Below are 13,300 nucleotides of genomic sequence, written 5' to 3'. Positions count from 1 at the left end.
ACGGTATAGCTGACGTTTCCTTTTCAACATATGATTAGAAGTCAATACACGATGAAACTTTTTAAATCTTTCCAATAGTTTTATTTAACCCACAAACGAATACAATATAAATTATTGTTGTAACCAGGTCCGGGATCGCCCCTCCACCTCTTTTGTACGTCTCAGTAAATGTATGCTTTCCTGGACACACTTTTTGACAATTGAATATCGTGGTTCGAGTCCCATAAGTCCCGTGAATGAAAACTATACCTTAATCGAAAATCAAGTATTCCTCCCAAAGTTAAGTTGATTTTGAGTTTAACGTCCCGTTCAGCAGCGAGGATAAAACCTACTAATTAACATGAAATCCAAACCGCATGAGCTCCTTCCGGAAATCGAACCCTGGTCTTTCACGTTAAAGGCACATACGCTAACCGGTTAGCCACGTAGGAACTCCAAAGTTTTCGAGTTTCATATTAATACTAATACTAATTTATACTATTACTGAATCTACTAATTCATAATGTAATAGGTCATCAAGAAAAAGATCAAACCTTGTTTTGGTAATTTTATACCTATAAAAGGGAACGAAAAAGTCATCATAACCTCCAAGCTAAAAATCCCAGTTCAGCGACGTCAAACGAACATATTAGCTCGAACCAAATACCTCTAATTCATTAATACCTGTAGAGGTGAGGTGGCTCAGTGGTAGGGCGTTCACCTCTACTGTATGTGGTCTCTGGTTCAAACCCCGCGAAAATAGTTTTATTGTGGGCAAAATTATGCTCAGGATACTCCAATTTTCTCCCACACTATCATTCATTTCTCATCGTCACCGTCTCCTTTAGCCTAAACGGCATAGTCGTGGGACGTAAACTAAAGATTTCATTTGCACCAGTATTAGTCCATCTCATCAAAGATATAACAATCTCCAAATTTTATGCCATAAAAGGGAATGAAAAATAAAAAGCATTCGTAAACCTGTACTATTTCATAACGTAATGAATCATCAAGACCATATTTTTAGTAATTTTATCCCTTCGGAGATATTGGCTTTTTGGGCTATTTTTGAGACTTTCAGTCAAGCAGCTACTGCATCGTCACTATTTATCCTAGGATCATGGTTCATACCTCAATCTCTTCAGGATAGAGCTGGCTTTCAAATGGTACCACCTGCATGCTCATACCATATACCAGAAGCGGGAAAAAATTGTCAAAGTGAAAATTTCGGAGGGAAAAATTTTTTTCTCGAACTTTGGCCCCTCCTGGACCCCCCCTGGTTTGATCGTAGCCATCTAAAGAAAATCTGATAAATAGTACTGGGTATCCTGAATGTGTTTGCCAAATTTCAAGTTTCTATCTTGAATAGTAAGGGCGAGAGAATTTTTATCAAAAATTCCCACAATGCCCCAAATCACCATAAAATACTATGATCTCAGGGGAAAAAAATCCTGACACATCCCTAATTACCCTAGGACTATAATCCGCCAATCATTCTCTTCAGAATAGAACTGTCTTTCAGGCGGTACCATTCACATGTCTCCATCATGTATCTAAGGCGGGAAATTTCTAGAAAAAGGGATTTTTGGGGCAAAATTTCCCTTTCCTCAACGTTTGCCCCTCTGGACCCCCCTGTTTTTACGCAGAAATCGAAAAAAACTTCTGGTAAATACTACTCGGTGGACTGAATGTTTGTGCAAAATTTCAATCTTCTACGTGAACAAATAGGCCCGCCAGAAAAAATTTCCGTACCATGCCCCACTTTTACCCTATACAGAGGTATATTTGGATAAAAATTCACTGAGACGGCCCTAATTACCCTAGAATAATAATTCGACTGTCGTTCTCTTCATAATGGAACGGCCTTCACGTGGTCCTATCGTGTATGTGAGGCGGGAAAATGACGAAAAACGGGATTTTGGGGGTTAAAATATCCATTTTTTAACCCTTTGCCCCTCTGGTTCCCCCCCTGTTTTAACACTGACATCGGAACAAAAAATCTGTTAAATACTACTTGGTGAACTGAATGTTTGCGCAAAATTGCAATCTTCTACGTTCAAAAATAAGCCCGCCAAAAAATATATATACCGACAATGCCCCATTTTTCCCTATATAGAAGTATATTTTTCCAAAAATCCCTGAGACATCCCTAATTGCCCTAGAATAATAATTCGACCGTCATTCTCTTCAGAATGGAACGGCCTTTCAGACGGTATGACTCGCTTGGTCCTATCATGTAGTTGAGGCGGGAAAATTACGACAAACGGGATTTTTGGGGTAAAAATATCCCTTTTTTAACCCTTTTCCCCTCTGGTTCCCCCTTTGTGTTAGCACTGACATCGTAACAAAAAATCTGGTATATACTACTCGGTGGTCTGAATGTATGTGCAAAATTTCAATCTTCTACGTTCAAAAATAAGCCCGCCAAAAAAAATGAACATAGGCTTAAAAAGGGAAAAAATACATTTTAAGATTATGACGTCATCACCTCCCATGTCTGGACGCAGGACGGTCTGAAACCATACGTAATGCCTTCTACAATGTCTCTGGACTTGAAAAAAAAAAAACCGGACGAAAAAGCTCAAATAGAGGAGAAATAACGCAATGTACCATGTAAAACGCGTATGGTACAAAATGTACCATAAGATCTCCAAAGGGTTAAAGAATCATCATAACATCTGATCCAAAACTTCCAATCAATGACATCATAGCAGGGCCAAGGTACCCCTGACTCATTCGCACCAGCGTGCATGGCCCCTGAATAAGCATAAGCAAAATTTCAATAGGTGACGCAATCCCGGGCCAAAGCATCCCTCATTCATTCACTATGGTCCATGGTGGCGCCAAATTGGATAATCGAGAGTGCGGTCAGATGGGGCAATTACTACTCTGGTGGAGCAAGTCTTTTATGTATCAACTACGTGTGATAAAATTAGAAAAATATCCGAAGATGTTCAAGTTTTCTTTGGCAGTATGAACAGGAAGTTACAGTTGTGTGTTGATCGCATACTCGTTATATTCACGTAAACGATGTCGAGTGAACCATGACGAAGGTGCGTTACGAACAATATATATAGGTGTTGTTACGGAATGAAATAATAGTTGAAGTAAATTGAAATCCAATTGTTCTTAGTCTCAAGGGGCAAGGGCTCCCATGCCCACAAATTATTGTTTTTACATTTTGTAACATTTCTAATTGCATCAAAAATCTTTTAGAAAAATGTACTTGTTTAGTTTTTATTGTTTGTTTCTTTTTATTTATAAATAAAAAAAGTGTTGTGGGCCTCAGAGGCCCCCTTTTCATAGTAATAAGGGGCTATTCACCGCAAACGCTAACTGTTATATTCCAGTGTTTTGGCTATTTGTTTCATTTTCGTTTGAAACCAATTTGGTATTTAAATAATAGGGGCACTCTGAGATATTATTGTGGCGCAGTATTGTCAACTGCACGTTATTAAAATTTATTATATACATTTTTTTCTGATTTTTTCTCCAAAATATTTTATTTTCTATTAGTTTATTCCTTCAAACCTGCTAACATCTAAATTTTCACTTTACATTATAATCACAGACACACACACACACACACACACACACACATATATATATATATATATATATATATATATATATATATATATATATATATATATATATATATATATATATATAAACAGAAAATCAAGTTATCATTCGAAAGAACTATGCTGCTGCACCTCTAGTGTTATCAATTTTTTTAATCGCAGAAACTACAAACACTGACTGAAGTCGCATATTTCATAGCAAATTGTCATTTCGTTATCCTTTGACTGTGATTGTATGTGGGAATCTACAGCAGCATTGGAACAATGGTAAATCGTGCTCTTCGTCAAAAATCAATTGAGAAAAATTTAAAGAACTTTTAATTGAATCTGACATAAAAGGTTGTGAGCTCGAATACAGCAAGGTGAAAATAACCCTGTTATATTTTGATACAAAAGACAGTGATTTGAACATTTTATTTGATAATGCAAATTGAACAAATGGAAGCAGTGGTACGTTTCTTTCATTGAATCCCTTGTAATATTCATGATATTCTAGCGATGTTACTTTACAAAACTGACAGATAAGTCATAGCTTGCTTGCTTATGTTTTACATGTTAATTTAATATGTCGAAAACCTGCGTTCTGCTACTAGAAAAATTGTAACTTAAGTTGGGTTGGCAACACTTCTTCTCTGGTGACATCCGTTATAGTTTCCACTAAACGACTCTCACACTACCTATCTTTTCGCGGAAACAAAATTTGAAAGCATTTCTTCATTTCAAAGATAACCGCGATGGAGTCATAAATGATTAATCCTGAATTCATTCGAATACTGAAGTATACCCCACTCTTCCCCATTCTACCCTACTTTACTGCCCCACCACCAAAATGTTTTTAGATGCCGCTTATATACACATACTACACTATACTAAGTCGCTATTGATCTGTTTGATAGTTTTTAAGAAAAACAAAATATATAGATCATAGTTACTGACATACATAAAAAATGGTAACCTAAACAATTACACACATATAGTTGGCAAAACTGTGCTTAGAAACCTAGTAGTAATAGAGAATTAAAATATATGATATCTGATACATCTCAAGTTCATATGAGACATAATAGATTATTTTCTTTGAGAAATAATTAACTTTATGCTGTGGGCGTCAGAGGATCCACCGTTTGTATGCCATGTAACCCAAAAATATCTTGGTGTTCCTAGGGAAATTAAAGAACAATAATTTTTTTAGTTTTGTACTGTTATGAATGACACAGGTTTTAAGCGGCTATTAAGTTTGGGTTTGCACTTTGACCTGTCATCATTTTGCACAGAATTATCATAGAGAGTCGAGACTTGCTCCATCTTCTTTCGTTTAACAACAGCTTTCAAATGCTGTGCTACATAACCTCCCTTTCCATTAATAACTTTTAAGTTGGAACCCACCTGGGACCCCGTGGGGCTCTGGGACAATAATTTAAACTTAAATTGCTATACTTTGGAAATGAGGCCAAACGTCCTTTCCTGTTTTCACGTGTCTCTCCATTTCCGATTTATAGTGTTGGTAATTAAGTTTTGATTGCATTTTGACCCGCCGCCATTTTGCACAAGATTGCCGTAGAGAGTCGAGACTTTCTCCATTTTCTTTTATTTTACATTAACTATGAGCAATGTGCTACTTAACTGTCATTTGAAACTGTTAAGTTGCACCCCGTCTGGGACAGTGCGGGGACCCTCAAGCAAACTTTTATATCCCAACAAGTGTGGCCTTGAAAATGATGGGATGCGTGTTTGCCATTTACCCAACCATTTCCGAACAAATGACCCGGTGAAAACTATTCTGCCAGCTTTGTAGCTTTTACATTACAAAATACGTTGTAACTCACGATATCCCGCCCGGAGACACGTATAACTTTGGGATTCGTCTAGTTATAACATATCTAATGCAAACAGAATTGTCTCGTTCAGATCTCAGCGGAGCCATTTTGTGATCCTCTCTTGTAATTACGTTTTTATGATTCTGTTTTTCACTTGAAAATGTTAAGTTACTTAAACGAACTACTCAACACGAAACGGAGAAATGAAACTCAATTCTCTATTTAAAATACACTACTTCTTTTATTCTTTTGAAACAAGAAAATATTTTTTATTTTATTTCTTCCACTAGTATGTTCGAACAAGACTAACGGACACTACAATTAAGAAGTAACTTTGAGTAGAATTCTGTTTCTGGTTTAAGCACCTACTTTGATATCTTTATACATTACAGACCGCGGGTTCAATTTTCAGTTGGGATACACGTACACAGTTGATGTGCGGTAGCAGATTTTTTAGGCATCCATTTTCAGTGAAGTTCTGCATTTTTCTCATTCACATTAGTCAAATACCAAGATGGTTCCAAACATACAAGTAAATAATAAGTACATACGAAGTCACTTTCTTCCTTTGTTCCCTAAATAGTGTGCTCGCCAAGAGACGTCATCCCTCATAGACGACAGATGTAAAGCTGTAGTTACTGTTAACGCCCAGAAATAGTATGGATAAATAAAGAAATTTTATCTATATTAAATCACGCATTGACTTTTATACAAAAATGAAATGAAACCTTAAAGTTTTACGTCCTTCGATTATTTCTTGAAAGTTAAAGGTAATAGATGAATAATGAAAGTAAATGCTTGTAAAATAATTTGTGTAATATGAATGTGATAGGAAAAGGGTAAACACGTAAATAAAACAAACGTTATTATTTACACCATGGATGCAAATAACCACTCGCCCACTCGACAGGGGCGAATGGGTCATCGGTACGGGTGATGAATACAATACCGAATATAAGTACAATACAATACCGAACGTAAGTACAATACAATGAATGCAATTTAATACCATACCGAAGGTAAGTAAATGATTTCTATTGTGGGATGTGGGCTAGTACCTTTTTCTTGGGCTAGTAACATTTTAATGCTTATTTGCATATCTGATTTACACCAAACTCATATCATCTTAGATCCAATGAGGAATCATCCGCGCCAGCAATAATATATAAGTTGTTAGAAAATGCACAGAAATATTTATATATTACCTAACCTTGCCCTACGTTTTAGTAATGAGTAACTCCAGAATATTTAATTTTAAATCTAGTAACGATTTTAAGCCTCTATTTTCAGTTGGTTTTTAATGTTTGCTCGTACTTCACTATGAAGACCAGAGTTTACCAACACAGCTATGTTTCATGTGAGTATGTATTATTCTTGTTCATTATCCTCTACTGGATACAGAATTTAGTTTTAAAAAAGTGAATTTATAAGTTCGATATTAATAAGTTTTAAAATCACGCTTAGTCGACCTCAATAAAACGTGAAGTCAGTGATCAAGAATTTGAGAGCATAACATAACAGTGGTTAAAGATTTATTGTGTGGTCAAGATTGAGAAAGTGTAGGATCGGATTGCGTGAAGACGATAGAAGGGAATGGGAGGCTCGATAGGAAAAAATGTCACGTGGTGTCATGTTTCTAAATGATGTTGATATTGCCACTGTGGCAGAAGGATGAGGCAGAGATATACCAATATATTTGCCGAAAGTGAACATCTCTCAGTATTGACACTTCCCGTTATACTTGACGGAGAAATGTAATAAAAATATTGAATTACTTTTTTATGTGGTCACGAAGATATCTAATATTCAAAAAACACAAGACAATGTAACACATATGTATACGCTACAACTTACTTAAAAATCTGACTAACTTCTTTTTTGGTAGTATACCAATTTAATGTATTACGCCTGTAGATATATAGCTAGTATAACTTATTACTTAACATTCTATTGTGTACTCCTATAAAAGTGAAAATTTACATACTTGGCGGTGGTAAACAGATGGGTAATAATCCTGTTGATGTAAAGTCAACTGGACTATCAAGTCGAATCAGCACAATGTCGTGTCTATAATGACCATATTTAACTTCAGGTTCTCTATATACAATTATATCTTGAATTGTCTTTAATACTGGTTTATGCTTTACATGAGGCTTTTTTACTCCCCAATTACTTTTCGTAACATTTTCCTCCACATCTTGTAGCGCTGTGTTATTATCCGTTGCTTTTCTAATACTAGCCACTTCCTTTCTGCTTATAAGTCCAAATACTAGATCATAACCCTCGAATTTTCTGCAAAATCACACAATGTTAATACACAATTGTCTGTTGTAATAAGTAGAATTTCCATACAACCCATAATTTTATAAAAGGAGACATTCAAAATTGAAAATATTAAGATAACACTAGTAACAGTAAATTTTGTAATCATTAAAATAAATAGATTCCAGTTTAGACTCGCAGTCATCAGCGAGGATATATAATACATGGTATCTTGCTTAGCGTGAGATTCAACCCACAAGAGCTTCAACGAGAATCGATCCCGCTTTTCTCCGCGTCAAAGACGCATGCTTTAATCATATAGTAATGAAGGAGCTTAAACGCCGTTTAAACATTGCTTTTTTAATTTGAATCTATTGACAAATTTGATTTTAACTGTTAGTACTATTTATTTATTTATATGTTGAAAGGACTCCCAGATGCAACATAATGTTGCCGTTTTACACAAAAAAGTTAACGAGCAGGGAAAAAGAGAAAAATAACGTAAAATAAATAACAATACCAATAACATTAATAGTGTCAACAGAGTGCAAAAGTAATATTATTTGTCCAACATGAGTTTTATTGCTCTATCGAACATCAGGTATCTTGAAAAAATGTCAACCCCATTATTTACATAATTATAGCCCTTCGGTATTCTGTGAAAAACCGACCTTTGTATAATTGTCAGCCTAGGGCGTACTAATAGAATAGGTGAGTATTCTGGGTTTTGCGGGAAGGTCTCGCAAAAGTAGTTGTTGAAGTAGGGTTGATCGTATGTTCCCATTAAGTTTCTTATGAAGAAATTTCAGATCCGAGTTATTTCTGCGTACTCCCGGCCGCTGGCAATTAATATATAGTAAACATTTCTCCTTTTGTAACATCCAATTGCAGAAACACGGAAGCGTACTATTGCAATAAAGAAATTGAGAACTCAAGTCTATGTAGATGTATATAGGATCGGCCATGACACATATGGGAGAACTGTATTCGATCTTGAATGCTATTAGTTTTTTATAGTTGCTAATGATGCCACAGTGCGTAGTTCAGTGAATCGCAAAATAAGCCAAAGTATACGCAATGATTTCTTAACTATTCAGGAGATGTAGTCAGCAAATTGGAGTTTGGAATCAAAGATAACACCGCGATCATTATGACTAGCAGAATGAATCAGAGGAATCTTTAATATGGTATTTGGGGGGAACAAAAGACTTCTTCAGAGTAATTTTAACACTGTCACATTTCTTGCTGTTAAGTTTCAATTGTCACATTTCACATCAGTCTCCACGATAAATTATATGTTCCTGTAGGACAATCTTGTTATTGAAACACAATATTTCTCTATATAGTTTACAATCGTCAGCAACATTTAAGTGGCCATTAGGATTAGCTGATAACCTGAGTAAAGGTAGTCCATGTACAGGACAACTAGCAGGGGCCCTAGTACGCTTCCATGAGGAATCCCGAAGATCACATGTTAGGGGGTTAGAAGTCATCCCTGACAGAACAACTTTCTGTATACTGTTCTTCAGCTAGATGGTAATTACAGTGAGATATTTACCATGTACATTACACCTATTGGAAACCTTGTGGAGAGGAAGAATGTGACTGACAGAATCAAATGCATTGGAGAGATCAAAATAGATGACATCTAGTTGAGTATTGTTATTCATACATTTAACTGAACAGGAAAGAAGAGTACATATGTTTCTGAGACTTGAGCTTTTAGGTAGAAAGCCATGCTGAGAAGTGTGAATGTAAGGTGACGTGAATTTTAAGTAGCCTGTCTTTGATTATTTTTCGCAGATAATAGATGTTACAGATAGAATTGTTATTGGCCTATAGGAGAATACATGATCTTTAAGCATCTCTTATTTATTTGTAGGGATCACTTGAGCTAGTTTCCAGCTGATATGATTGTATCATTCTCTTAAGCACCAATTGAATACGATGCATAAAGGAACTTAAATAGCTGAAGCAATTTTGTTAAGAAAGAGTGAGTTAATGATGTCAGATTCAAGTGACATATGTGGAGAAAGCGACTGCAGGAGAATCAGAACCTCACCCGGGATGGTAGAGAAGTCCGATAAGGTGTTAGTAGAGATGGAGAAGAGAGGGGAAATATTTGTGGTAGGGGGAAGGACAATAAACGTTTTATAGAAGTATTTGTTAAACGGGTCGGGTTTTTGACCGTCACTAGTTTAAATATTCTCGTCTTGAACTGTTGCTGTTATGCCGAGAGATTTTGATCGAGATTTAATTGCAAACCAAGATAGTTTAGGGTTTGCTAACAGTAAAATCACTAATTAAGTCCATGTATTCAAATTTCCTATGTCCCTGTACCTTCTTGGTAAAGCTTCTACTTCTAGACAATTGTTTGAATATGTAGTCGCCCGGATGTGTCTTCCATAGATTCCAGGTTAGATTTTCGTTTATAAGATGACCACGCAATTCATTGTCATACCAGTCCGGAAACTTTTTCAATTCTGATGATTTTACAGGAACAAAATACTTTATAGTTGAGTGGACAGTAGAAGTAAATAGGTCCAGTTCCTCGTCGATAGATCCTGTCTCAGTTCAGTAGCCACACAGATGTTTTCCCAAGTAGATTCAAAGAAGTTGTGACCTACTTTTAAATTGCTGGTTTGTATTAGTAAAGGAGAGGAAATCGAATGAAACACCCAAGGAATCGTGATAGAAGGAAAAGAAATTTCTGCATTGATCAATACAACGGGATTCTAAGTTTGAGAGAAAGTAATCCACATTGCGATTGTGGGTATTATGCATATTATGTTGACCCACTCCCAGTTCATGAATTGAATTGTCCATGCGATAATTGTCATTTCTTTCTTTAGCGATGCCTTGCTTCCTGTCGTGCCACGAGGTGGAAAGATTGAAATCACCCAGTAGAATGGCGTCACCGTATGACAGCAATTGCAACAGTGAGTCATAGCAGACTTCTAGGATGTGTTGGGGAGTGTTCTTGTGCGATTTATAGAATCATCCAATAAAAGCATATTAACGTTTGGAATGAAGACTTCAACCAAAATAGTTCACAATTCCGTTCAAGAACCAATCTTCTCTTGCTCTTCCATTTATTATTGTTACAAATCATTACCCCACCTAGACGAGTTATGTAGTCTTTAAGAAAGATGGAAAAATTATTTGAGAAGTTAACTGTCGTTTACTGGTCCATTGAGCCACGTTTCTGTCACTGCAGGGCAATCCAGTTCCATTATCTCGCCTTGGTTGATGGAGCATTAGAGTAGTTTGTTTTTAATACTACGAACATTCTGGTATATATTAAAACCACTTGTGGAATCTCGACCAGGTGGAGTAGGGTTTATGTGAATATCACCACAAAGCAAGAGAAGACAAGAAGATAATTAGGTGCTGTTTTTCTCTGTTTTTGATTTTTTTATTCATATTTTGTTACACAGTTACTTGTAGCTCCTCTGTCACTTTAGCAGTAACTAAGAAAGAATATAGGGATCTTCTTGGCATGCAAGCTGCAGCAATGCAATGGTAAGATTCTTCACTACACTTCAGTTCATGTTTCATTGCAACTCTTAACTTGAGAAAGTCACAGCACCAAAGAAACATGACGACATCAGAGCACGAGCACAAACACAACACACAAAATTCGAAAAGGTCAAAAACAAGAGCACCACTTTGCGTCGGTCTGATATGGTTAGGAACTCGCGTTACATTTCAGGTATATATTCCGTTTCGCCTAAGTACTCTAATTACTATGAAAGAAAACTTCAATAATTAAGTTCTAGAGTTATTTGTGTTTTACCGTTGGTTATTACGTGAGTCATATTTTCTCATTTTTTCTTATAAAAGAAACAAACATGCATAACAAGCACTACCTAAAAACTAACTAGATTTAAAGGCAATCACAATTATTCCAAACGAATATTCATTATGCTTTATTTGTTTTCTAGAAATAGTATTAATTAATTCCTCCTATGTCAATTTTGAATTTTATTGCCTTATCCAAATTGGGTCTGAACCAGATATTTTGGATTAGCTTACATGGTTAGAAGAATGTTTGAAATTGGCAGGTCTCGTGAACATTATAACTCGGTGTACTAGACTGGTAACAGTCAGTATGCCAGCATCATTTTCAAACTGAATCAGCCTGGTGTCACCGGGTTGTGTCCATTTTTCAGCAAATATATTATTGGACTAATTCTCTGTCCTAGAAATATAGATTTAGGAGCGAATTATCTAGTAAATATTCGTGGCGCGGAAGTCCCAGCTTATTAATCAGTGCTAACTTCTCCGAAAAGTTCTTTAACCAAGATGAAACACCTCCAAATTATGCTTTATTACTTCGAAGCTACTCTATTCTAACCTTTCCATAGCGTTAGTACAAAAGTAGCGGGGGCTTCTGATAACCACATCTTTCACTTAATTTAACGTCAATGGATCTATTCTTAAATTGTGTAATACAGAACAAAATTTGCAAGAAAAATTACGGCCCAGCTACTTAATTTTGGGTCGTACTGTGTGTCGTACATAGTGTTATGAAATTGTTGGAAATTTTTGAACCTGCAGAATGTCAATTTGAGTCCTTACGATAATTAAAGAATTAGCTATGTTTAATGGGTTATAGAAGTTTTAAATGAATGTACATAAACAATATTGAACAAATATGATGGTAACAAATACATAATAAAATCGGTGTATATCTACTAAATGTACTTGACGGTGTATACCTACTAAATGTAAGGTCACTTAGGCCTACTTTATATGTACAGAATGAACGAGTGTCTCAGACTAAGACACTTGTAAGCACCACTTCCAGTGGAATTGAGATACTAGGTGTAATGAGTCGAGATCGAACCACGGAAGGGTATGTACGTAGTTTTCGTAAATCTACTTGCAGATGGCCGGAGGAGCTTATTTGAACATGTCAATACATTGTGGTACATAGGAATATCATGTTTCTTTTCTAGTTCACTCGGCAGTTAGAAAATGTAATACAGCTTTGCTTTCCTTCGATCCTCTCATATAATAGGGTCGACTATTTACCTTGGTACTGAATTATAACTTTTAAATTAATAGACGAAAAATACTGATACTTTGTACCGCTAAGGGTAAACTATTTGGCATACTATGTGATATCATAAATTAACAATATTGCGAACCCAATAAAAGGTTAATAGTTACAAACAGCTGTATGTCAAGTTATTACAAATTTGAAATTTACATGTAAAACATTGTCTTACAATATCACATTTGTTAATGAGTGTTAAGTCGCATATATGTCATGGAGATTAAGTTGCATATAATGTTTGCTTTGCGATTGTTCTCGACATTGCTCTGGGTCACCTTTTTCCAATCCTGTCGGAATCAAAGTGTCTTTCAAAATGTATTTTATTTTACCGAATTCTCATGGCCTACGTATTAGAAGATTAATAACGAAATAATGTCCCGCGATGAGATAGTGACGAAGTTCTCGATTCGTTTTTTTTCTATTGTTGTAATATGCAGCGTTATTGTTCTACTTTGGGTTTCTGTTCTAATCTTTATTGTAAACCTTAAAGTCAGAGCTTTTAAAATCATGTGGACGTGACTCGCGTGGAGATGATCGCCAAATATACGAATTCCTGTACCGCGCACTCTGTAATTTTTAGGTCGCTCCTCTTTCAA

At 35.8% G+C, this 13,300-nt stretch overlaps 1 protein-coding gene across 1 annotated transcript in view; it reads right to left on the bottom strand.

Moving 5' to 3' along the window:
* The window catches only part of LOC145685422 (phenoloxidase-activating factor 1-like), a 52,131-nt gene that overhangs the window by 18,588 nt on the left and 20,243 nt on the right, over positions 1-13,300 (bottom strand). Inside the window, exon 3 of the mRNA XM_081757816.1 lies at positions 7,365-7,672. Within this exon, the coding sequence (XP_081613942.1) occupies positions 7,365-7,672 (308 nt within the window). The remainder of the gene's footprint in view (positions 1-7,364; positions 7,673-13,300) is intronic.

Source organism: Thermobia domestica, chromosome 5 (genome assembly GCF_964235325.1).
Source record: "Thermobia domestica chromosome 5, izTheDome1.hap1.1, whole genome shotgun sequence".
Taxonomy (NCBI): Eukaryota; Metazoa; Arthropoda; class Insecta; order Zygentoma; family Lepismatidae; genus Thermobia; species Thermobia domestica.
Note: the sequence above shows the minus strand (reverse complement) of the source record. Positions and strands in the feature narration are given on the sequence as shown.